The sequence below is a fragment of the Hylobates moloch genome, unplaced genomic scaffold, assembly GCF_009828535.3.
Source record: "Hylobates moloch isolate HMO894 unplaced genomic scaffold, HMol_V3 SCAFFOLD_5, whole genome shotgun sequence".
NCBI classification, from domain to species: domain Eukaryota; kingdom Metazoa; phylum Chordata; class Mammalia; order Primates; family Hylobatidae; genus Hylobates; species Hylobates moloch.
In genome coordinates, this window is record NW_026652280.1 from 17037524 (window position 1) to 17065064 (window position 27541).

Sequence of the window (27541 nt, forward strand, 5' to 3'; positions counted from 1 at the left end):
CCAAGGCCCAGGACGGTGCTGGCCACCGGGACTGCTGCAAAGGCGGCGTGGAGCAACACCCATAGGCCCCCAACCTGGTCTCTTATAAATTACCAACTGCTTAAAAACTTTTTGAGCCTGGATTACAGCCAAGATAAGCAATGAAATAAAAAATAGTACATATTGTACTGAGAGAGGGGCCTGGCTAATAGAATCACACTAACAAAGTTGATAAAGTAATGAGTCCTTTACACTTTTGGTGGGTAAAGGCCTAAACTGGAAACACGAGCTCAAGGTTGACAAGGACTCTGCCTCATTGCTACCATAGCCTTTGGCAAGCAGCCGAGTACTCAACACTCACGGAGTGCAGTCCCCCTTTCTCTAGTGGTCACGCAGATGACCTCTATATAAAGTTATTTGGGAGGCCGGGCGTGGAGGCTCATGCCTGTAATCCCACCACTTTGGGAGGCAGAGGCAGGCAGATCACTTGAGGTCAGGAGTTCAAGACCAGCCTGGCCAACACGGTGAAACCCCGTTCCTACTAAAAATACAAAAATTAGCTGGGTGTCATGGTACACACCTGTAATCCCAGCTACTCAGGAGGCTGAGGCAGGAGAATCGCTTGAACCCGGGGAGGCAGAGGTTGCAGTGAACTGAGATCACGCCACTGCACTTCAACCTGGGTGACAGAGCAAGACGCCGTCTCAAAAACAAAAAAGTTATTTGGGGGAGGAACTGAGGAGCATCTAGATGGTAAATAACTTTGGGATTCACTGCCCACCCTGCAGGGAAATGGATTAACCCCAAAATAATTACATACATAAATAAAACTTTAAAAAAATCGCCATGTATGATGTCCTATCTCCATTTTTACAAAATTTACAATGAGGCACAATTCTTAAGCTGTTTTTCATTTTTTTTTATTGCTGTTAATTCAAGGAAAAAAGGTTGCATAAAATCCAATCTGTTCTAGAAATATAAGTGGCCTTTCCAGTACATAACATTTCAAATATCAAAGTATATGGTAAACATACAAATAAGGAGAAGGTAACATACCTCCTATGTACAGTACAGTATTTTAAATCATAAAATAAGCTCCATAAAGTACAACTGGCAAGTGATTCACAATGCGGCCCATACGTGGCTTATCAAAACTCTCACTTGAACAACTCAACTGCAGCTTAACAATTAATTTAATAATGTGGTCCAAAAATACCCAGATCAAATAAAATATATTTAATCAAAATAATTTCCTTTACTCGAACTTTCTTTCTAAATTAAAGCTTTCATCTACCCCTTCACACCCACCCCTTCCCCATAACGCCCACCCCTGAAAGAACGTTTCAAAATGTACATTGGTGCTATAAATATAAATGCTACTTATGAAGCATGAAATTAAGCTTCTTTTTTCTTCAAGTTTTTTCTCTTGTCTAGCAATCTGTTAGGCTTCTGAACCAAGACCAAATGTTTACGTTCCTCTGCTGCATACCACCGTTACTCCACACAACAAAAACCTATCATTTCTGCTCTGTGCTGAGGAATGGAAAACGAAACCCCCACCCCCTGACCCTAGGACTATACAGTGGAAACTGTTCATTGCTGATGAATGCAGCAGTCACCAAAAAATACACCCAATCTTCCAGATAACCTCAGTGCACTTTAGGAAATCAAAAATCACCTGGAAGCAATTTACTACATAGATTGGCTTTTTAAAAAAACTTTTTTTTCTTTTTTTTTAAAAACAGCAGCATTAAACTTAGTGACATGACACTGACATGATTAATACCATCTTAACACACTCAGAATTCAGTCTTTCACATTATAATCAAGCATAGTGGTAAACTGTTATAAAAGTGACTTTGCTACAAGAGACAGGTTAGGGAACAAATAACCTGACTTATGGTAGAAACCCATAGCTCTGTTCAGATTGCAATAAACCATACACATTTTAAACACAACGTAACACTGTAACAGTTGGTACAGGGAAAGAAGAAATCTTTACTCAAGTAGTGTCTCTTTGAGCACAACACGGTGGTAGACAAGTAAAACTGGCTGTAGACTTTCATTACAAACACAAGCACACAGAGAGGGACATTCACACCAGTGTGTTCACTTTGTGTCTCTCTGAAGCAACAGGCTAAAAAAGGATGATGGAAGTAAAAAGTTGGTTTCAGAAAAAGCTTTTTGTCCATTTCGTACGTCATATTTTTTCAGTTTCATATGGTTTGACTTCTTCCTCTCTCTTCCACTTATTTTCATTTTTATTTGGACAACAAGCACTGCATATATGTATTTACGTGACGCTGTTTATTACATATATACACACTATTTTGGGAGTCTGATTCCTCCCATAAGATCAGGGTGAAACATTCTGCCCTTGGTTTATATGCAGAGCAGTTTACAAAAGTGGGGTGAATGCACTGCTGGCTGCTCCTGCTGCAGGCCGGGGACAGAGTGAGGCTGGCCGGGGAGGAAAGTGTCGTTTAGGGTGAAAGTGAGAAAAGCTGGGAAGAAGCAAAATTTTTTTTTTCAAAACCATATGACTGTCACCAGTGTTGTAAAAAAAGGTCAAATACACAGTTTTAAAGATTCAGTAAACATTGCACACAGCAAGTATTCAGTGTTAAAAAAAAAAAAAAAGCACGCACCAACATTTTCCTTTTGATAGTTTGTCTGAAGGTTTAAATTACATGTATCATACATATAAGCCTGTTGTTGAACCAGGAGACCAGAGGCTCAAAAGCATTGCATTCTTTCTTGTTTTGGACATTGGTACAAGAGAAATGAAAAATCCCAACTGCATAGAAATCTAGGAAATGTATAGACAAAGAAACAAAATACCTTTCCTTTCCTCCCCTCCACACCCCATGACTCCCCACACTTGAGTGTATTAAGTAGGCAAGCTTTACTCGTTTCAGTCTGCAGAATCCAACGTATCATTAGAAGGGGGGAGGGGAGGTGCGTATCTCAGTCTGTAAGTGCCTAAAATGGGAAAGACAGAACTAAGTCACCGCTTACAAGGAAACGTCATCACAAACCACTATGTACAAGCTATCACACGGGCATGCTCTCCACAAGGCACCTTCGTCAGCTCTAGTGCCACTCCAAATGGCCACTCCGCTCACTTTAAAAAGCAATGTAAAGTTTGTGCTTTGAATTCAATCTAACAGCTATCAAACTTGATCTTTCTTTAAGAATGCCAAGTAAATATATTCCCAATTTAAGAATTTTTTTGTTTCTGGGTAAGATTTGGCAAAAACGACAAAGGCCAAGTGAAAATAACAGTCTGAAGTCGACACAAAATTTGGTATCTTACTCAAACATAGGTAAGACCATTTTCTTCTTTCTGGTGGTAGTAACATTAAACTTTGTTCAAATTCCTTTACTCTCAAATCAAAATAGTACTGAACTATTTTGCTCCTGTAAAATGCAATAGAATCTTGGACCTTTTTTTTTTTTTTAAACATTTGCTGGGAAGGAAAAGGGCAGCATGGGGAAATAGGCATGAGACAGCTGGTTATGCAGATATACTACATAGTTACTCAAAACCTAATGTCAGATAACTAGATTACTTCCTAGGTTTTCAATATTTAAAAAGTTTGCTTACTCTATGAAACAGGATTGTAGCTTAAAAAAAAAAAAAGTGCTGCAAGCAAGAGATTTAACATTACAGAATGCAAATTCCCATCACACTCCTTCAAAAGGGCCTTTTAGAGTTTATTCCTTAATTGGAAACTGAATTCCTGTGAACTTTCTTGTGCTCTGTGTGACCTGGGTCTACACTGTTTTTCCAGTTGCATTTTATGATCTGTCACTGAAAACACAATATCCATAAACGAAAACACAAACAGATCTTTCTGCTACAACAGAATCCCATGATCAATAAGGAAAGGAAGGAGAAATGGGTGAACTCAAAAACAAGTCCTCTGGGAGTTATTGTGATTACCTTGTTGATTGGCCTCCATGGACGACTGCTTACAGTCCTGTGCATAGTGTCCGCTTACACCACAATTGTAACATGAGACATTCCCATTCTTCTTGGGCCCCGAACCACTGGTGTTGGCAACTACATTAGGTGCTGGATATACAGGATAGAATCTCCCAAATCCTGCCATCTGCTGCATGCCATAGTTGGCTTGGCTCCCCATGACTGGGTCATGTACCAGTCCATTTGCATATGGAGTCTGAGGCAGAAAAAAAGGAAGTTGGTTTCCATTGCTCTGATGTGCTTGGTTGAGGTAGCTGCCATTGCAAATGGATGGCAGAGTAAAGAATGAAGGGACTCGGTACATTGGTCCAGGCATTGGATTAGGATAATAGTAACTATTTAGCTGAAGGTTTCCATTGGTCCCACAGCTGCACCTTCGCCCACAAGAACCACAAGGACCTGAGCCCATCTGCTGTGGGGGCACTACTGTCCCATTAGCATTCGTGTTCCCCACAGCACTGATGTAAGAGGTGCTGTCACTCTGCGCGGTACTGTGCGTCAAGGCAGGGCTCGGGCTTGGGGCAGGGCCTGGGGTGTGGGTAGGAACCGCAGGAGGAACAGTCGCCTGGGCCTGGCTGATACCTGCGCTCGCTGGCTGGGGAGAAGTTGCTGCTGTGCTGAGCACACTGGAGTTCTGGCTGGGTAACACGCCGGCAGCAAGGGGAGAGCCTGGTAAGGGGTAGGAAGCTGGTGGCTGAGCAGCTGAGAGGCCAGCTGCTGGAAGAACTACCTTCACATTGGTAGGCTGAGGGACTGTCCCTGTGTTTCCCTCAATTTGAGGCACCATTTGATTGAGTCCTACCACTTGGGATGCAGATTTCGTGATGGGGTCCGTGGTAGCAACAGGAGAGCCTGGGAAACTACCTGGGTTATGGATAGGAATAAAGGCAGTGTTTGGTGATGCGATGCTCAGACTTCCGGGTGGTTGCTGTGGGATGTTAACTGTGCAGCTCTCAGAAGATCCCTGTGGTGGTGGCAACTTTAGCCTCTGAACTGTTAGATGCAAAGCGGGAGTACTACTGTGTGGAAGGAAGGTTGATGGAATAGGTAAAGGGGAAGCCAGTAACTCAAGGTGCTTTTCCGATTCTCCAGTGGAAGCTGTTGGCCCTAGTATTCCAACGGGGGTTGAATTTGCGGACTCCCTTATTGCAGAAATAGCAACAGGACTAGGAACAAGCATCCCTATGGTTTTGCCATCAGTGGGTTTGGGTGCAGGAACGACGACTTCAGACTTCTGGGCACCATTGTGCATGACACAGTGTAAAGTTGGCATAAAAGAAATATGCTGATACTTGGGTGTGTTTAAGGGATCTTCTAAAAGGTTTCCATTCTCATTTCCTAGTGAAGCAATCTGAACAGGTGGCTTGACAGTGACAGTCTGGTTGACAGAACCGTAACCTGTAAACCTAGTTGTTGATGGATTCCCAGAATCCTCAGAATTGCTGTCTGTGTCTAAAGAAAACAAACATAGAGAGATATTAACACGAGCATAACTCCCATCTTTCTTGCTAGAAATAAACATTAAGTATACCTCAAAGTAACTCAAGTTTGGAAAGTGTCCCTCTATGTCTCCTGACTGTCCAAGCTGACCTCCCTTTAACTTTTGGCTTTCTATGGGTCAACATTAGATCAATGCCTTATTTTAAAAATACGGGGATATAAACAGAAAAACAAAACATAAAAGGCTAGTTGAGTCTGAATGAAACACAGTATAAAACAAAGAGATTTATGTAACACCATCTTTGTACTGAGAAGACCATCAGACACTCTTAACCTTAATAAACTTCAGGCAATCCACTTGGTTTCCATTCTGCACTGCCAACCCAAGTTCTTCAATTTGTCTCAGATAAATGATATAATTTCAAGGAGCTCAGTCAAGACAATATTTAACTCAAATATCTAGAGGCAAGGAACAGAAGAGTTTTCTTTTGTTGTTGTTGGTTTTTTTTTAGAATGGAATCAATATTCTTAATACTAAATATTTCAATGGGGGAAGAAAATTTAAAGCTATTATTAATCATAAAACAAATACACTAGAACACAAGAAACAGAGGAAAAGGAGAGTGTGGCAATTTCTCCAAAATCAAAACAGCAAAATAGCAAATACAAACAACACTGCATCGGCTACTACTCCTGCATCAGTCTTACGCTTGTGTACAGAAATAGTGTGGACCTAGCCTTTGGGGGATGTTCTGACTTTTGGTATACAGGGGACAAGGATAAAATCTGATTCACAATGTTTAAACATCATAGACCCAGACATTGTGTTGATGTATACACAGACCATTCCACTAAAATGTAGTGCCTATTTAAAAATCTTTCTGCTTGTATGGATAAGCTGAATTGTACTAGGTACTTAAAATATTTGTATTCATTAAGGTATGAACTGGTTATATTCAGCTTCAGATGTTAAAAAGTTTTCAAACAGAACACTAAAAACAAATTTGTCTTCCTGAAGAAAGATTAAATGAAAGCTACTTACTGACACAGAACATCAACAGTATTACTAATTCAATGATTTTAATTTATATTAGAAAAAACTCAAAGAGTGAATGGTTCTAGCATAAACTTCCCCTAATAGATTAATAATTGGGGTATTTCTTGCTAAACTTTGCAAAATAAAAACTATCCCAAAATCCAAACTTATTGAAGGCATTTTATCTGTATCATCACACCAGTGCAGAGTCAAAGATAAAAATGTTAAGTTTGAAAGATGCAGAACCATTTTTAAAGTCCGTTAAATTTCTATGTGAAATAGCAAATGGCCTCATGATTTTTAATGTTCCCAGTTGGTTTTCTAAGCATCCTGAGACTCCTCTAGACACGTTGAGACACGTCTCGCCCTTCTGTGCACTGATTTCGGTAAGCGTAAAGCCCCAAACAGAAATACCATCACCACCCAGGAGAGCAACAGCAAAGACACCCACGCCCTTTTCAAAGGAGCCTTTTCATCCACTCAGAATTCTAAAAATGATCAAAGCTCTCTACCATAATGGATATTTTCCTTGGGTGAAGACAGCCCTAAGCCATTCTTTCATATTTAATAACAGCCTATTTGAAAAAAGCCAAGTTCCTCCACACAGGCCTCCAACTTGTGCCATCTGATGGCAGGAGAGGGATGCTGTCATTACCCAAGTGTACAGATGTACACTAACACTTCGGACAGGGCCAAATCTGCAGTGTGAGCCACAGAGTCACCTGCATATCCTAGAGAATCAAGCATAAATGTACAATGAAACATACTGAAAGTTTGTCTATTCTGGGTAATGCATAAAAACCCTCTCATTTAATGCTGGGTGCACTGGCTCATGCTTATAATCTCAACACTTTGGGAGGCCAAGGCAGGAGGATCACTTGAGCCCAGGAGTTCAAGACCAGCCTGGGCAACACAGCAAGACCCTGTCTCATAAATTAAAAAAAAAAGAAGAAAAAAATCCTCTCATTTAAGCTTCAAAATAGCTCAGTGAGAGGTTGTCTTCATTTTTTTTCTTTCACAAGGACACTGCAGATCAGAAGTACAGTGCTGCCTCAGATTAGAAGAATTGGTGGTAGAGTAACTATGCTATATTTGGTATGACTGCAAAGTAAAGCCTGACTTTAATTGTATGTCACGTAGCAACACTATATAGCATAGCTCCCTAAAACATAGCGTGATACCACAACACAGAAAGAAGCTAATGCCACAGAGAGCTGCAGACTGTCCAGGAAGAAACCACATTTGGCTAAAACAATATGTGGGAAGGATCTTAATCTGTAGGTGGACCATGAGAAGTAACCTGATACTGCCCACCAGCATGGGTACCCCTTGTAACCAAGGTGTTACCAATCAGACGTTGTCATCATGCATAAAGAATGACATCCTCATTCAACATACACATTTTAAAGGAGATCTCACCTCCAGACCAGAATGAGAGTAAGACCTCTAATAACCCACTCTTCCATAAAAGCAATGAAAACCCTAGCAAAAACTGTCAAATAACCAACTTACTCAAAATTCTGGAAATTAACTAAAAGCTTACAGCACTCTGACAAGTGTTTATTCAAGAAAAACAGCTCAATCTGTAAGAACAGAAAATCTCAAGGCATTTTCCCCTTGTCCTACCTTCCACTCCCCCTTTCTACAGCTCTAAAATAGCCCTGTAAATGACTTGTACCTCACTTTCCGAAATCAGTGCAAACACCATCTCTCTTGCAGTAGTAGCTACAAAACCCAGCAGCCATTAGGAGTAGGGGTTTGGAGTTCCCCAAAAGCCCCACCACCAAACTGTCACCATTTGACTGTCTGGCAGCTAGCACTCACTCTGCGTTACAGCCTCTTACCCACAGGACATTTGTCATAATTAGTCAGAAGCAACTGTTTAACGATGTAGCCGCCCGAGGCAGCATTACTAGCTGGGGCTGACAAGAGGCTGACCAGAAAACTTAAAATGAAAAACTGGGGAATAAGGTGGCTACAGGAGGCTTTGAAAAGCTTTAATATACTCCTGGGAACCTAAAAGGTTTTGCTCATGCCTATAGTTATATGCCTTTCCAAGGCAGACCTGAGAAGGCCCTAAGCTCTCACTGCTGGCTGGTTTTAAGCCTCTGTGCAAGGAGGAACTGAAGACATTAATACACAGAGAAAACAACAAAATGGCAGACGTAAAACCTACCTTATTAGTAATTACATTAAACGTAAATGGACAAATAGCAGAGATCGGCAGAATGAATAAAAAACCATAATCTAACTATATGTTGTCTACAAGAGACAAAATTTATATTTAAAGACACAAACAGGTTTAAAGTAAAAGGACAGAAAACAAAATACTGTGCAAGCAGTACCTAGAATGCTGGATCGACTATACTATTCTCAGACAAAATAGACTTTAAGACAAAAATTGTTACTAGAGACAAAGAAGGATATCCTAAAATGATAAAACAGTCAATCAATCGAGAGGACGTAAAGAGCATAAACATATATATGCATCTAACAACACACACATTTTCCTTCTTTCTACACTAACTCTACCTCATTATGATCCTGTCTTCATCCTACTTAACTTCATATGCAGTGAAATATGTTTATCAAATCAACATTGCTAGGAATTTCTAAGGCAATGATCTATACAATGTCCTTTGTATCGATTTTACATTTAAAATCAGTTAATGGCATTTATAGGATCATAAAATTCCTTGTTTGACTTTGACGTGAAGAAACAACACACATTTCCCTCCACTTCCGCACCCCTGCCATGCCAACAATACTCCCACTTCAAAGAGCAAACCTCTGTCTTTCTCTTCTTCACTTTCAAAACTTTCTCTTCCATCATGTCGGGGACTAGATGGAGAACTGTAACTCTCCGAAGATGTTTCTCCACATGTGTCATGTCCAGAGCCAATGTCCAAATTCACATCTAAAAATAACAACACTATTTTAAAAAATCATGTTAAGTCATTTTAAATTAATTTCTAAGTTGAATCATTAGAAATTAATTTTAGCTATATTTTCTTCAGTTTCCCCACAACCATCTAAAAAAGCTTGTCCTTGATCTAAACTGATTAAATTACAAGTTTAATAGAAAATACTTGATAAAAAGATATTCTTAAAACAATGCACAGAGTAAGTCAATCTTACTGACTTCAAAGAAAAAAAGAGTTAAGGTTGGTTGCAGGGTCTGTACAATAATATCACTTTGAGCTACTTTCTAAGTCTAGATATTTTAACTCTTCAGAGTTTGCTGGAAAATTCATTCTTTAAAAGAACTTAAGAAGAAAAGGGCTGCCAAAATACCTATTCAATGAAAATTACCTGGAGTATTTAAAATAATAAAATGCTTCCCATCTAGTAGACGGAGTAGTCCCTTGAGTTCTGCCAAGTTCAAGCCTATACTGAGGTAGTGTGAGATGGTGACAGGACCTGCCATGACCAACTAGCTGTATCTGTTTTGAGCACATAAGGAGAGACTATTGGTGTATCTAGTATTGGACAAGAGATACAAACTCTGGATTTTTTTTTTTTCCAGTAGTGGCCCTGACTTAGGGAAATATTCTCTTATCTCTTGTAAACCCAGTAGCTAGCATAATTCTGCCTTACAGCAAGCATTCAATACATGTTTGGTGTATAAATCCCCAAATAAGGGATTCCAGAGGGTTCTTAAGAACTATAGATTAGTGAAGCATTTCTGTGGCAACTGGTAGAATCAGTAAAAGATAATGGGTATTAATTGCCTGGGCAAAATATGTGTCAGAGAAAAGGCACAATTTGTATAATGAGCAATGCAGGCAACTAACCTGTGGTTTTTGGCTGGGATAAACTTGTAACAGTGTTAAGACTGTTAAACATGACCTAGATTAGCCCAGCCACTCAAATGTTAGATGAATATTGAAAATAAAGTCATTAGGAATGTTGATGTTGCTAAATTCCTTCTGAGTAATAAATGTCAAACTGCCAAGGGAAAACTGCACAAAATCTTATGAGGCTACAAGGAAAGTGGCAGAGGAGTTCACGGGCAAGTAACAATTTTACAGAAAAGTTACCTGGAGGATACCTACACAGTAACAGGCCCTGAATGACCCATCATAAGGCGACTAAAAGGATTCAAGTCAATACCAATGGCTGCTTGAAGACAAGCTAATGGGCCATAGTGGCCAAACAGGTTGTCATTAAATTGGACTAATGATGAAACCTATAGCACTTGCATGAGTCTTGCATATAAATATTTCAACCAGCATATAACAAAATGAACAATCCAAGATCAAGAGAATCAAAGATTCAACAGGATATTCTTTTTTTTTTTTGAGACAGAGTCTCGCTCTGTTGCCCAGGCTGGAGTGCAGTGGCACAATCTCGGCTCACTGCAAGCTCCGCCTCCCGGGTTCACGCCATTCTCCTGCCTCAGCCTCTGAGTAGCTGGGACTACAGGCGCCCGCCACCACGCCCGGCTAATTTTTTGTATTTTTAGTAGTGACGGGGTTTCACCGTGGTCTCCATCTCCTGACCTTGTGATCCGCCCGCCCTGGCCTCCCAAAGTGCTGGGATTACAAGCGTGAGCCACCGTGCCCGGCCTTCAACAGGATATTCTCAAACTAGAAATGGACTAAAAAGGAACCTCAGGGGTAGCGTTCATCAAAATGTTGCAGACAGTGAAACTACAGTAGACTATAGTTCAAAGAGCAAATTATGTTTTAAAAAAAGCAGCTACCTCTCCAAATGACATAATTTACAAAACTATTTTCTTTATGCTGTGCAAGCTGGTGAATATTCTCATCACGAATTGCCATATACAAAACCGCAGCTTCCAAAGAACTGAATACATAAATCTAAATCTATACTAACATAATCTTTTTTTTGATAATTCAGAAGGTACTTTAGAATTGTGTGGTACCTTAAAAACTTTTATAATCAGAAATTATGTGATCCTCTAGAGATTCAGGGGATGTGGAAAGTGAAGACAGACCAATTATGCCAAAGGATACTCCACAAACTGCCCTTTTAAAAAGACACAAACTTTGAATTTGTCATGTCTCAAATGATAAAGGGTCTCGCACATAATAAAAACAAAAACAAAATTTAAAACATAAACCACTATTCTAACACTAAAATACTGGTTATTGGTAATTATAAACAATAGAAGTCTGTTACAGAGTTAAGACCCATTTAGATAAATCATAGGCAATAGAACCACGTATTTCATCTGGGATATTAAAGGAAGCTAGAGACCTTCTAAATCTTTTACAAGAAACTGAGAGATCAAGCATCTCGTTTCCCTCTAAACTTTTTGGTGTCACAATTGGCAACAGAAGAGTGGGGTGGAAGAAACACTGGGCAAAAAACTACAATGATGAGCAATCTTTTTTTTTTTTTTTTTTTTTTTTGAGACAGTCTCATTCTGTCGCCCCGGCTGGAGTATAGTGGTGCAATCTTGGCTCACTGTAAACTCCACCTCCTGGGTTCAAGTGATGCTCCTGCCTCAGTCTCCCGAGTAGCTGGGATTACAGGTGTGCACCACCACACCTGGCTAGTTTTTATATTTTTAGTAGAGACAGGGTTTCCCCATGATGGCCAGGCTGGTCTCAAACTCCTGACCTCATGTGATCCACCGGCCCCTGGCCTCCCAAAGTGCTGGGATTATAGGCGTGAGCCACCGTGCCTGGCCATGGTGAGCATTCTTAATGCTCTATATGAGGTAATATGCACCTCTTCAGAAGACAGACTTTCAGAAAGCTTGGGTTTTAACAGAAAAGACACTCCAACAACACAGACAGCTGATGGCGCTGACTGCGTCCTGGCAGGAGCCAGCACAGAGGAGGGCTGGGAGCGATCTTTGTTTTCTTTTGAAATTCTGAGCTACATAAATGGATTATCACTCAGAACAGAAGTTAAAATTTAAATTTAATAATAAATTTTTAAGAAGTAAAACAATACAAATCTTAAGCTAAAATGTATTATTTAAAGATCCAAACAACCTGCTAATCAGAAAGAGTATTTTCAGCTTCAAGACAATGTCTCTCCAAATTATGATATGAACTGTTGTTCCATAAAAAAAAATCCTTAGGCACGTATTGAGTTTACTGAATGCTTAAAGACAATTCTTCCTTGGTGCCTTAATATTTCAAAGAAAAATTAATACACAGAGGGGCTTTTTAAAAGTTGGAATTGGCATACATCTGCGCTGCACTTGATATCAGTAAGACAAGCTGTACAAAAAATATTTCATTCACAGTCATTTTATAAATGTAAATACATACAAATCGGTGACGGATATAGAGGAGAAAATAGATAAAACTGAAAAATAGCTGAGGTTGTTATCTTCATAACACTTGAAAATTAAGGAAAGAAATGAATGGGAGTTTGTGATGCTGTTACAAAGTTCTTAATAACCCATACAATGTATGTTTCCCTCTAATTTATTAGAACAGGGAAAAGGAACTAAATTGCTGCACTGAACACCTGAGTACTTGGAACTAGGAAAATGCTCTTCATGTTTTTACATGTAATTCTTACAATCTGCTGAAGCAGGCATTACTCCTGTTTTACAAATGAGCAAACAAAGGCATCAGAGAGGTCACATGCTTAATAAACTGGGGGAGCACAACACTCAAACCCTAACTGTCTCTGACCAATGTCTACGTGCTTCTCCTCTGGAAATGGGCTAACATGGAAAGAATAGTTGCAAACTTCTTTAGTGAGCAGTAGTTCCCAGACACTGTGATACAAGAGACAGAGTGATCTTGTGGAGGGCAGGAATTTCATTCAGAAAATGGTATTTTAGAAAACAAACATGGCAGCAGTATGGAAAATGAACTAGAAAGAGAAGGCAAAAGGCAGGGAGGGCCAGCAGAATCAATCTCCAAATGTCCACCGACAGACTTCTGTCTTCCTCATCTAGTTTTTTCCTCCTCCGTTAAGCTGCCATCACCACCAGAGGGAACCTCAGAGATAGTAACGTGTTACAAGATCCTTCTACAGACAAGATGGGTTTTGTCCATGTTATTTTACCCCACTTCCAATGCTTCAATGAGTTGGCCAGATGATTTTAGTTTATAGCACAGTCGTGGCTTACTGCAACCTCTGCCTCCCAGGTTCAAGCGACTCTCCTGCCTTAGCCTCCCAAGTAGCTGGGATTACAGGCACCTGCCACCATGCCCGGCTAATTTTTCTATTTTTAGTAGAGACAGGTTTTCATCATGTTGGTCAGGCTGGTCTCGAGCTCCTGACCTCAGGTGATCCACTCACCTTGGCCTCTCAAAGTGCTGGGATTACAGGTGTGAGCCACCGTGTCTGGCCCAGATGATTTCAGATTCAAAAGGTAATCATTTTTTTTTTCATCACTATTCAGTCTTTCTATACAAATATCTAGTTTAAAAATAAACTCAAAACTTTTAAGAAATAGATTCTGGTTATTCATATTACAACACAACTGAATGTACTAATATTCCAATAACATTTAGATTAACAATCACATTTGTGGGATCACTACATAAATGTGTCAGGGGCATACAGGGATAAAACGTTCTCCTAGAGGTCTGCATGCTCTTATTCTTTTTTAATCGTTACGATTAATAGTGAAGATAAACAAAATCAATGAAGCTGCAGAAGGGCACTTTCTCAAGTCCAATGAACCTTGAACCTAAAAATAAAGGGACCTTAAAATAATGGTGGGTAAATGGAAGCCATATACATCTAGTATAACAAAAATTTGAGAGTTGACATTCCCCTAAAGCCTCATAAAACTTCATAAAGGATGGTTATTAAATCATGAAGAAGTCAACAGTATTTTAAAAACGACTTTACATAAAAACACTCTCATGAGTGGCCAGCAAAGCCACAGGAGAGATCCCCCATGGCCTTGGGACCTGTCTCCTGAGTCGGAACTGGCTGGAGAAGGACAACCTGGGAGACTCCTGCTGCCGGAAGGGAGAGGCAGGTGAGAATCACTGAAGCAAAGGCAATCTCCACCCTCATGGCTGGTTTGTATTCCCTAAAGTAACTCTAATGATTTCAGAACTGTTTAATTTGGAAATCGCTGTACATATCAACACAAGGTAAACTTAATAGTATTAGGATTTGACACAACAGCTCAATATCTATTAATACAGTAAGTATCATGCTGAATATATTTATGTGATGGGTATTTGAAAGAAAAATAACCTTCTTACCTTTCACAGTACCACCATGGGCATGCTGAGGAGTGGAGAGTCTAATACCATTTATTCTACTATTCAATCTGTTGTCAGTTTTCTTAATTTTCTCCCTAAACCAAATGAACATATTGCCAACATTTTAATAAGGTTATCTACCAAACACATTCAGTACAGTATTGATAAAATTCCCTTCAAGACTCTTTAAATTTTTTTAGTAAGGAATAATCTAAATACAATTAAGATTCGCCCTTCAGTGGAAAGTTCTGAGAGTTTTACCCCTCCAAACTGAATGCAGTATTTGACAGTAGCTTTATTTTTATCACCTGCATATATTAATATTTTGAACCAAAAGAGTAAAACCCAGAATTAAAAATACAAAGAAAACTAACTAAAAAAATACTATGTTGTATACTATCATAAACTAAACAGGCCTATTATCAAAGGCTATATGCTGTCTTTCCTTAAATTGAACCTACTTTTCTGTTTGTGGCTTTCCTTTCTTCTTATTTATTGAAGATAAACTCCGTTTTTCAGCAGAATGCTAGTAGAAAGAATAAAAAGACAAATCAGACAAAAGCTAAACCATACCGACATTTTTACTCTCATAATAAACATTAAAGTGATAGATTCCCACTTGTATATTCTAACAAGTGTTGATTTCCAACCTATTTTTGAAGTTTCCCACCTGAACCACTAAAATTTACACATTCTGTGACACTTACATATTTTCCTCATGATTAATACAGTATTATTTTCTATTTTTCTTTTAAAATGGACCTACATTCTTTTTTCTGACTATAAAATGAAACACAATCAAGTGACTGGCACTTGCTGTAGGTTTACTACTATTCTCTTAAAAGTACAATTCGATATAACTGTCAACACTTAATTACATCAACTCTAAGAAGAGAGGGTGCAGGCACTGGAGTGGGGGAGGGAAAGTAAACTCAGATGGGCTTTGAAAATAGGTCATTAATTATGACTGAAACTGTTTATAATTTCTCAGAATATGCTTTAATGCATAAAAACACATTCCAACAAGAGTTAACATTTGGATCTGAGCATTGGCCAGAGACAACATCGGGTTAATGAATCAATTTTCAAGAGCGAAGTTTCATTCTATACTTGTAACATATACACAGGGACTTCCCCCCATATCTGTGAGGCCATATGACATGAAACATACTTAACAGCATTCTGCTCTCTGATCACACCCAAATCTTAAGAAAGCAAACATCCCCTAATGCATTCTCAAGTGTCGATAAACTGACCCAAATATTCATGAAGAAAGGTCAGTTGGAAAATTTACATCACAAATAGCAAGGCAGTGATTGAAATGCGAATTCTAATTCTTTCAAGACCAAAAAATTTTGGCCTAACAATCTAATGTACACCTTTGTTAAACAGCAAAGGTATTATTTTAAAAATTTTTGTTTTAAATTTATTTTTTAGAGACAGGGTCTCACGCTGTTGCCCAGGCAGAAGTACAGTAGTGTGATCATGACTCACAGCAGCCTTGAACTCCTGGGCTCAGGTGATCCTCCTGCCTCAACCTCCCGAGTAGCGGAGACTACAGGTGTGTACCACCACACTCAGCTAATTTTTAAATTTTTTATACAGACAGGGTTTCAGTATGTTGCCGAAGCTGGTCAAATGTGTGGCCTCAAGCAATCCTCCTGCCTTAGCTTCCCAAAGTGCTGGGATTAGAAGCGTGACCCATGGCGCCTGGGAATGTATCATATTAAAGTGTACTAATCTTACACAAGCAATAAAAGTAATCTAAATACACATTTTCAGGTCTCAGAAGAGCTTAGATCATATATAAGTATAAAGTCTAAAACTTAAACATTCCTTCATTTCTTACCAGATATACTGTCTGACTGAAAACTTACAGAACTTAATTTTTTTCTTAAAGAGTAGCAATGCTTTAACTATATAGCTCCAAAACAAACTCCCCACACACCTGGTCAGCTGAGGTCACACAGTGCTCTGGGTGCTGAATGGTGGTACAGCTTTGCTTCCTCCAATCCACAATTCCATTCTGTTCAGAATATTGCATGGTAAGCCCATCCAATGGAGAACAACTTGTACCAATATTGCTACCAAAGAAAAGTTTATGAAAGTGTGAAAATCTGCCCTCAATAATAACCTATTTCATTTCAATGAAGAAGTTACAGTAACCCTTTCTTCAATATATTAGTTTCTTCAAGGAATGCCTAATGATAGGTCTAAGAAAAAAAAAGTATACTATGAGAAATAAACCACTACACATCTATTTATCATTAATACCTGTCTCTAAAAAGAGTAGTAACAGCTGCACACTCTGCTTTTAGACACTATGCGATGGTGATCATCATACACTGCTTACAGTTGAGACAGAGAGGCTTACACAACCTGCATCTTGAGAGCACTGCTGTCATGAGCACTTAAGTAACTAGGCACATGAAAGGACAGGATAATGAGAACAAAAACCAAAAGAAACAGACAAGAGAAATAGGCCCCAGCAGAATTCAGATGATAAACTTACTGGACACAGACTTTCAGGTAACAGTGCTTAACATGGTTGACAAATACAATACTGAGGATTTTGGAAGAGAAATTTGGGAAAGAAAAAAAAAAGTAAATTATAGAACTATAAAATAAACTAATATTACAAACTCAACAAATGGGAAATAGATGGAGAAAATTAGTGAAGGGGAAACAGATGAAGAAAATCAATGAAGAAAAAATTGGTCAGAAGAAAACAGATTAAAGCACTGAGAGTGAAAAAAATGCGAAAAACAAAAAAGGCTTAAAAGACATGGGACGGCTGGGCACGGTGGCTCACACCTATAATCCCAGCATTGTGGGAGGCTGAGGTGGGTGGATCACCTGAGGTCAGCAGTTCGAGACCATCCTGGCCAACATAGTGAAACTCCGTCTCTACTAAAAATACAAAAAAAAAAATTAGCCAGGCGTGGTGGCGGATGCCTGTAGTTCCAGCTACTTGGGAGGCTGAGGCAGGAGAACTGCTTGAACCTGAGAGGCAGAGGTTGCAGTGAGCTGAGACTGTGCCACTGCACTCCAGTCTGGGTAACAGAGCAAGACTCCATCTCAAAAAAAAAAAAAAAAAAAAAACACGGGACATGGTGAAAAATCTAACACACAAGGATTTGGAGTCTTGGAAGAGGGAGCAAGAGAAAAGCAGAGAAGAAATATCTGAAGAAGTAAAAGCTAGTTTTCTAAAATTAAAAGACATCAAGCTACGGATTCAAGAATTCATGCAAAGGAAGCTAGGAAAACTGCTGAAAACCAGACAACAACAAAACCTTAAAAGTAATCAGAGGGAAATGCATATTATCTTCAAAAGAGCAGCAGTAAGACCGATTGAAACTCTGGATGCCAGATGACTTAAGTGTGAGTTCCTCTCATATGCAGAGTCCAGCATAACACAGTTTATTTGGGAAGTGATCCCAAAAAGCAGGAGCAAGGGAGTGGAGAGAATGAAATGGCAAAGGACTGCAATGAAGAGTCCACAGTGGGGGCTGGAAGCATCAGGAGCTCCGAGCTTCTGGGCCCTCCCAGAATGAGAGACCCAAAAAGGATGGAGGCAGACTCCTGTGTGAGCAGCAAAGGCCCTAAGGCGGAACATGGAAAGTCATGGCTCATACTTGAGGAGCAGAGCGCTATTGTGGTATGAGTCAGAAATCACAGATGGTTTTATGTGATCTGCAGGAGAAACTGGAGGTGAGCAGAGAGAATAAGATGCAAGGAAATAAAGGGAGAACCAGAAGATGAGGAAACTATGCTCTCAAAAAGCTCACAGAAAATCACTGCCCAATTAGAATCCTACAGGTGGCAAGAGTATCTTGTAAAAATGAAGGCAAAATAAACATTTTTTCCAGATAAAAATTTGAGTGCATTCATCACTGGCTGATGTGACTATAGGAAATACTCAAGTATTCTTCAGTTGGAAGGAAAATGATCATAGGTGGATGCTCAGAGACACAGGAAGGAATGAGTACACAAACACTACAAAGAGGTTTCATGGAATTTAAAATTATACAGAGAATTAAAATGCATGACAGCCACGGCTTACAAGTTCGGGGGAAATAAATGATGTTGCAGTAATCTAAGGTCCTCAAATTGTTTGGGACCAGTACAAGCACAAGTATCCAACTTTAATAAGTCAAAGATATGTAATATAATCTCTAGGGTAACCATTAGAAGAATTTTCATTGTAAACTATCAAGGATGATAGGGGGAAAAAAAAAACCCACCAAAACAAAACAAAAAAAACCACAGAAGAAAAACAACCCAAAAGGAGGCAAAAAAAATGAGAAAAGGAAACAGAAAAAGTGGAGAAATAAAAAGCAAATAGAAAAATGACAGAATTATAGCCAAATACATCAGAAATTTAATTAAATGTTACATTGATTTTAAAACATACCAAAGCACTTTTTGTTTTAGAAAGAGGATACCTACTTCACAATGGGACTTTTCCCAGTATGCTTCTTGTGGATTATGGCGTGCTGCAACACATCTAGAAGAGAGGAAAAAGTAACTTATTACACTAAATGCTGCAGCAAAAACCAACAGTAGGATGCTACTAGTTTGTATGATCGTAACCACTGGTGACAGACTGTATGAAGCACTTCTAAGCATTTCTCCACATAGAAGATATCTTAAGCAATTTTTCAAAAACACAGTACACTCTGAATTACCTTTTATATTCTCTCAAATGTCTTCCACCTAACAGCAAATCAATCTTGTTCAAAACTATGCAAAGTCTGTATGAGCATGTCTCTACAAAACTAAAACATCCAATTTCAGATAGAACTTTTTAACCACTAAAAAATGAAGAGTTTCAAACATTCAAACCTGTATCTACTAATATAACAAATATCCATGTACACCACCCTCCACCAGACTGCTCCATATTTGCCTCTTTTAAGAAACAGAATATCACAGGAATGACTGAAGGTCTTCCCTCTATTCCATTCCCCCTCATCCCTCTAGAGGCTAACTAGTACCTTACTTGTTGAAACATTCTAGTGCAAGTTTTAACTATCCATATATGTGTGCTCATAAACCCATTAGCTGTTACATGTTTCAATATACAACTGTCCTTCAGTATTTGCATGTAATCTATGCACATCCTCCTGTATACTTTAAATCATCTCTAGATTACTTATAATACCTAGTACAATGTAAATGCTACGCAAATAGTTGTTACGCTGTATTGTTTAGAGAATGACAAGAAAAAGAATTTTTTCCCCCAAATACTTTCAGCTCACAGTTGGTTAAACCCACCAATGCAGAGATGGGAGCCAGCTGTACTATAAATATCCTTTATTTTAATTGCTACCTAGTACAAAGACATTATTTATTTATAACTTTACTAACATTTGAAATGTTCAGGCAATTTCCCGGTATTTGCCCTTGCAAACAATGCTGCCTCAAGGACCCGGGCCCATGTCCCCTTTTGCAGGTGTGTAACAATTTTCATAGATGCAGGATTGCTGGACAGCGGCATATAATTATCTCCAACTTCACCACACAGCACCAAATTTCTGTCCAAAATAGTTGTGTCAATTTATATCCCCATCAGCAGTGCCTGAGAGTTCCCACTGCTTCATATCCTTGATGTCAGACTCCAAAATGTTTTGTCAATCTGCTGAGTGTGAGATGACACCTGTTTCCATTTGTATTTTCCTGACTACCAGTGAGGCTGCACATTATGTAATAGCTGTTCAGGTTTCCTCATCTCAGAATCACCTATTTATGTCTTTCACCTATATTTCTGTTGGGCTGATTGTCTTAATTGACTTTTTAGGAAGATCCTTCCATAGTCTGGATATAGTCTTATCTGCAAATATCTTGCAAACATCATCTCCCAATCTATGGATTGTCTCCTGGCTATATGGTTCCTTTTGTCACAGAGCAGCTCTAATTTAGTAAGATCTCTACTGTGGTCATGCTCTACTTTATTCAAGAGAGGCTTCTCCTCCCAAATTAACATTGAAAAGTTTAAGTTTTACATTTTACATATAAGTTGTTACTCACTTGAATGCCTTCTGCATGATGTAATTGGGAATCTAATTATACCTATTTTTTCATATGGAAAATCAATTGTGCCAACACCATTTATTGAACGGTCTATTCTTTGTCCATACACCATTTATTGAACAATTTATTCTTTCTCCACACACCATTTATTGAACAGACTATTCTCTCTCCACTTATTTGTAATGCAACCTCTGTTACATTCCAATTCCTATATGTCAGTTTCTTCACTCCTTAAATGTTCTATCCATGTGCTATCAGCAGGCAGAATGACTTACTCTAGTGACTCTACATTTACCTTCTTCTTGACTTGAAGCTTCAGAGCTGTCTTCTTTTAAGTGTTCTAATATCTTAGAAGTCTTCAGAGAGGATTGTAAGTTATCTGCAGGAAGTATTCAATACTATTAACTTTTTAGGAAAATTAAAATAAAACTAATATAATTTTTTTTTTTACCTAAGGAAAATGAATGGAGGGTGAGTGGTGAAGAAAACACGGCTACTAGTGAGAAAGCAAGATGACACAGCCCAAAGCACTAGACTGTGAGTGGGAATCATGATCAAGGGGCCAGCTGTTCCCTGAAGAGCGACTGACCTGGACAAGTCATTTCATATCTGTCAGCCCCAGTGTGCTCATGTGCAAAATGAGGAAATCAAGTAGAAAGGTGCTTCTTAAACATCTGTGGTGTGGTAAAGATTGTTTTCATTTTTTTAAATCTTCAGTTTGCTGTGGATCGTTACTTTTGTAAAATACAATAAAATAACGTGGCACTGTCAAATTGTTAATCTCTCAATGTCTGCTCTCAATTTCTGTTCTCGTGTTACAGAACAGTAACAAGCAATTTATGGACCAGCACTGGCCCATGCAACACATTTTGGATTACTTCCCCATTAAAATACAGGCCAGCAGGGCTCCACAGTTCAACATCTTAACTCATTCAGGACTTTAGCATTGTTTTTTTTCAGCACTAGTTTTCAGGATATGGAGTGACGCTCTCCGTACCAGAGAATAAAAAGATAAAGCTATCAATTAAAAAAAAAAAAAAACTCAACAGTGTATGCAAATGAACTCTGACAACAGTATATTCACTAGTGAAACAACTCAGATATGCATGAAGGTTAGGCTGACAAGATTTCCCACAATCTCAAGTTCTGTACTTTCATAGTGTTTTAATTTTACAACATAAAAACAAAATCCACCAAACTCTTTAGCACTGCTCATGTAATTTAAATACTGCCACACCCTCAAGATGAGTTTATTACTTATATAGGAACTCCTCACTTGGGTGAGTTTTCCTGAGCAGCCTGTTCATCTGAACTAAAAGTTTAACTTTGTGCTCAATTCAATGCCTTTTTGAAATTAAACTGATGCTATTAATACATGTTCAATAAAAAACACTTACATTTGGCTCAGGGTGAAAGCACTGATGGTTAAATCTACATAGCTCCAGAATGATCAGGATTCTCTTTCATAAATGCTGTTGCTATCATTCAGACATAAATTTAATCATGAAGTTGTACATTTTGTCTTGGTCAACTAATCTTAAAGAGTCACATTTTTAATTCTGATTGATAATTACGTTAGCATTTAACACACTTAATTAGAGAAACTTTAAAGGTTAGCTCGTATAACACTCAATCATACTATTCTTTCACCTCTTTTTCTCACACCTCAAATTGAGGAAATATGTGTTTTTCTTTCCCCTTTAAATACAGGAAAAAATGACTCTGTTGAGAGCAGAGGGAGTTTTAGAAAAGAAAAATGTTCCTTGCCATAGCTATGCCTGAAGTTCAGCAGAAATTCTGCTAAAGGACATGCCAATGTTACTGACAAAATATTTGTAAAAGGCAGGCTGAGGTAGACGTGTAGAAAATTAAACACAAGGCAGACAGTGGTGAAAGCTGAAACAAGAGGGCAAAACTCAACATACGGAACATAAGAAAAACTGGCAAAGCTTCACGGAAGAGGTGATGCTTCAGCTGGGCCTTAAAACAGGTGTGATTTTAGTGGGTTATGACAAAAGGATGATGTTTAAGTAAGCGTACAAATGAGCAAAGACACAGGGCAGGCAATGGCTGGGCGTGCTAGGAGACAGAGCACAGGGAGCAGAAGGAAGCTCCCGGAAGGTCACAGTGAGGCCTGAATTTTAGACCAAGCAGGAATTTAACACATTTATCCTTGTGATAATCCAGGGATAGATCAGAGTGGGAAACTAGAATCTGAGAAAAGATTGAGGGTTTAACTTTAATAGTCCGTGCATGAAAGAAAGGCCTAACTGTAAACAAAGGGATGGCGATGAAGGGACAAAAAGGAAGACATCCTTTGTCTAGCATGGGTTGTCCTTTCCGTGATGAAAACAAAGAGGCAGAGTGAGAAGAACAGGGCTAACGTTTTCTGTCTGATCGGCTGGAAAGGTCAATTGGGAACAGGTGACAGGAGGAAGACAGACTAGATCAGACACCCGCACGCGACATTGTAAGGTCTCCAGCCTGTGAGGGAACAGTTCTTGCCCAGGAAATGAAGGACTGGCCATGCCCCAAAGACTAGAGAGACTCAGACCTCACCTTGAATCAGTCTGCTCTGTTATATTAGCTTTTATTCATGACTTTCTTTAAAACTGCAGTGTAAAACTCATTAAAAATGACAAATAATTGTATGTCACTATTCCTTAACTTTAAAGTGACAAACCTACACAAAATGACACGGTAAAGCAATAAAATCCAACAAAGAAAAAAGATCTCCACAGAGGGACAGAAGATGCTTACTGAGACTGTGTAGGGAGTCTGATGATATGGACTGAAAGAAGCTGTGTACTTTCTGACTCTGTAGAAAAGCTTGTGATGAACTTGAAAATAGCTGCCTGCATATAAAAAGAAAAGAGATTTGTTAATTTCAGGTAATGTTAATCCACAAGAAGCTCAGTTTCAATTATAAAGCAGACTTAAGTGGCAGTTTAATTCAGGTATGGAAAAATATTTTTCCTATAAAAAAGAGTATTATTTTTGAATGTATTTCCTATGGGAAGAAGTCAGTAACATTGAACAAAACTCATTTGCAAGAATCGACTAAATACGTTCATTTTTAATTTTGTATAATCTAATGGTAAGTTTTCAATACTGGCCCAAAAATGTATTATTTCAGCCTTTGCCCAAGTGGTCCAATAGCCACCCTTCTGTTCAGAAAAACAACTGCAATTTCTTTTCTCCACAGGTGTTCTTCTCCTTATTTGGCTGTACTTTTTTTTTTTGAGACTGAATTTTGCTCTTATTGCCCCGGATGGAGTGCAATGGCGCGATCTCAGCTCACTGCAACCTCCGCCTCCTGGGTTCAAGCGATTCTCCTGCCTCAGCATCCCGAGTAGCTGGGATTACAGGCATGTGCCACCACGCCTGGCTAATTTTGTATTTTTAGTAGAGACAAGGTTTCACCATGTCGGTCAGGCTAGTCTCAAACTCCTGACCTCTGGTGATCTGCCCACCTCGGCCTCTCAAAGTGCTGGGATTACAGGCGTGAGCCACTGAGCCTGGCCTTTGGCTGTACTATTAAGGGACATTCCCACACTCTCAAAGTGGGAGGTTGGGAAGTTTGGGATACTAAGAGTCCTGAAAAATATGGAACAGTCAATTATGTAGTTATCATATATTATACATATATTCTACAACCTAAGGCATGACTGATGATTCATGTTGAATGTGTATCATGCCATGAGTCAAATTTATCTTTGAAACCCAGCTTTCCTCATATTTTATTAATGTAATTAAAAGACTCCAGCTGGAGGTCTTCCCGACAGTGGTACCCGTAAAATTGGGCATACAATTAGAGTAGAATCTACCAGGAAGTTTACTTTAGATTTGAATACCAGTTCAATCACTTATAAGCTGAAGCACCCTAAACAAGCTAGTTAGCCTTTCAACTTCCAATTTCTCATGGTTACAAGAATCAAATAGTGCACACAGATAAACAGTCACCCTACCTACTACTTAGGTGCTCAACATACAAATCCCATTCTATTAGTTTTGAACACTTTTAGTGCTCATTTTAAATTTTAATTTCTCCCCCAAGGTTTTTGACCTATTATTCAGATTAATTATAAAATCATTAATATACCAACAGATGACCTTTATGAGCTAAAGTTGCCTTGTGTATCATGCAAAATTGCTTCTTGGTATTCTAATGTGAAAGTAAACATTCAATAGGAAGACATGGGTGAAATTAAGAGACGGAAGAACTGAGATCTGAATTCAGGAGCAAATCTAGATTTCCAGGTCTGAACATATTACCTAAGGCTGACATTAAAATCCAAAGGCAGTGGTGGAACCCACACCCAGTCATGTTAAAACCAACTGGTCAAAAGCACAGGCACATCTTCAGTTCAAGGCCTGAGTACCAAGGAACAGCCCAGATATAACTCCAAATACTATGTACACATCCACTACAGAAACACTGAGTATTACACATTTAAACCACAAATGAGATAAAGGCAGGGGACTGAAATCAGCATACAAACTAAAGTCAAGGCTCATTAATGAATAACCACAAGATGGCAATTATACCGATATTAAAAAATCAAAGTGACCATAAACTATTTGATAAATCAAATGAATAACAAGGTTACATTTTAACATGACAGAAATCATCCAACCCCAAATGCACATTTCAGGCCGTATTTTCATTTTCCTAACCTATAGCATATTTGAGACTAAATGCAGTGTGTCCTGTACCAACCAAGATCTATATCACTAATAAATATTTCCTATTTCTCAGTTTCCTTTCTTCCGCCTCCTTTATAATTGCTACACTTCTGAGACACAAATGGTGACCTACTAATTTAAAACCCACAAACTGATAAGGAACTGTCCTGACATCCTATTAATGGTGTTGAGGCCACAGGCCAGCCATTTGGGAAAAGATACGAATTCCCACCATACTCCCTACATCAAAATAAATTACAAATGAATCCAAGATTTTTTTAAAAAGGAAGTATCAGAAGAAAATATATTTTTTGAAACATATTTCAGATACGTTTTCAAACATATCTTTGAAAAGGTCTTTCTAGGCATGACACAAAACCCTGAAACCAGAAAAGATCAATAAATCTGAGTATATAAAAATTTAAAACACCTGTATGGTCATGACGTAATCACAAGCAGGGCTCTTTCCTTTATCTAACAAGTAACTCTTCCAATCAGTGACACCAATAAAGTGTGGAAAGGACTGAAAAGGCCATTCACAGGGAGGCGGCAAAGGCTACTCAAACACAGACTGAAATCAGACTTTCTTTCTGAGATAGGCAAAGAAGAGCAACTGCGAATGTTTTGAGTCTGCTCAGGTGGGAGATACAAGTATGAGGCCTCAGAAGATATGAAGTGCTGCTACCTTTTTAGAAATAGTTTGAAAATATTACATATTAAAAATACATGTAACTTTTGACCAATTACATTATTTCTATAAATTGATCTTACATATAAATGTATCCATGTGTTAAGAATATATACCTGGAGAGGATTGCTTGAGCCTAGGAGTTTGAGATAAGCCTGGGCAACAGAGCGACGTCCTGTCTCAAAAAAAAAAATTAATAAAAATAAAAAGTAAAAAATTAAATAATCATATACCTGGACATTGTAGTAGTTTAAAAAGATTTAGAAATAACTAAAATGGATTAATTATGGTTCAGCTAAAAAGGTATATTATGTAGCAAGTAAACAAAGCAGCCATCTTTTTACACGTAATGATGTGTTACCATGTCCCAATATATTTAAAGAAAAAAGTGGCAGAAAAGTATTAATATGTATAAAATACTTCCATTTGGATAAAGGAAATATATATACACATATACACATAAATCTAAGGGCAGGTATGTGCACAGAAAATTTTGGAAAAGTTAGGCTACTTTAGCTGTCAGATTTGGAGAATGGGAAACCGGAGAATTTTCTCAGTACACACCTCTGCATTCTTCAAAATTAGCTTTAATAACATCTTTACAGTAAAAACACCTAAAACATATACAGACACAGACACGCACAAGAAGCCAAGTATGATCAAAGCTGAGGAGAATCCTAAAAGCTTTAACAAGGAGTCACGCACATACTTTTTTTTTTTTAAGAGACAGGGTCTTACTCTGTTGCCCAGGCTGGAGTTCAGTGGTGCAATCATAGCTCACTGCAGCCTCAAGCTCCCAGGCTCAAGCGATCCTCCCACCTCAGCCTCTGGAGTAGCTGGGACTACATACAGGTGTGCACCACCACACCCGGCTAATTTTCAAAATTTTTTTTGTAGAGATGGGGTTTCACTATGTTGCCCAGGCTGTTGGCCTCAAACGATCCTCCTGTCTTGGCCTCCCAAAGGGCTGTGACTACAGGCATGACCCACCGTGCCCAGCCACTTACTTTTTAATTGGGGTCCTGGCTGAGAGCCATTTTTTGAAAATGGCTCCTTCCAGAAATAGTTAATTTTTTCCTTCTGAAAATCTCAAACTTACAAATACAGTACAAATACTTTTTTCCTAAACCATAAATACCTGGTGTAATGGCTAACTCCTGGGAAGACATCAGTGAGTATTTCCTATGTTCTCCTACAATCACTATCAGATTAACACTGACCAATTTTTACCTTCTATTCCTCAGATCCCATTTAAGTTTTGCCAATTGACCCAAAATGTCCTTTTCACATCAAAGATGCCTGTTGTCATGGCAACTGGCATCTGTGGGGTGGTGGGAGAGGAGCAAGTCTTCATCTTCTGATCCTTCCAGACCAAGCTTGGGCCTGCCCAGAAGCCCCTTTCCTCCCCAGCTCAGAACTCTGAGCATCTCATCCACAGCTTGGGGGGCTCCTGCCCTGAGGCCATGTCTTCAGGGAAAGGGACGTGGGTAACCTTGCACAAACTGTCACACCCCAGATCTTGTCATACA

General features: G+C 38.8%; 1 protein-coding gene across 1 annotated transcript in view; it reads right to left on the reverse strand.

Moving 5' to 3' along the window:
* Window positions 1–874: 874 nt before the first annotated feature.
* The window catches only part of ZCCHC2 (zinc finger CCHC-type containing 2), a 56236-nt gene continuing 29569 nt past the window's right edge, over window positions 875–27541 (reverse strand). The window contains exons 6-14 of the mRNA XM_032152109.2: window positions 23399–23493; window positions 20934–21017; window positions 19055–19112; window positions 16554–16689; window positions 15067–15131; window positions 14606–14700; window positions 9232–9360; window positions 3926–5419; window positions 875–2961 (exon numbers count right to left, since the gene is read on the reverse strand). Of these exons, the coding sequence (XP_032008000.1) occupies window positions 2894–2961; window positions 3926–5419; window positions 9232–9360; window positions 14606–14700; window positions 15067–15131; window positions 16554–16689; window positions 19055–19112; window positions 20934–21017; window positions 23399–23493 (2224 nt within the window). The 3' untranslated portion in view covers window positions 875–2893. The remainder of the gene's footprint in view (window positions 2962–3925; window positions 5420–9231; window positions 9361–14605; window positions 14701–15066; window positions 15132–16553; window positions 16690–19054; window positions 19113–20933; window positions 21018–23398; window positions 23494–27541) is intronic.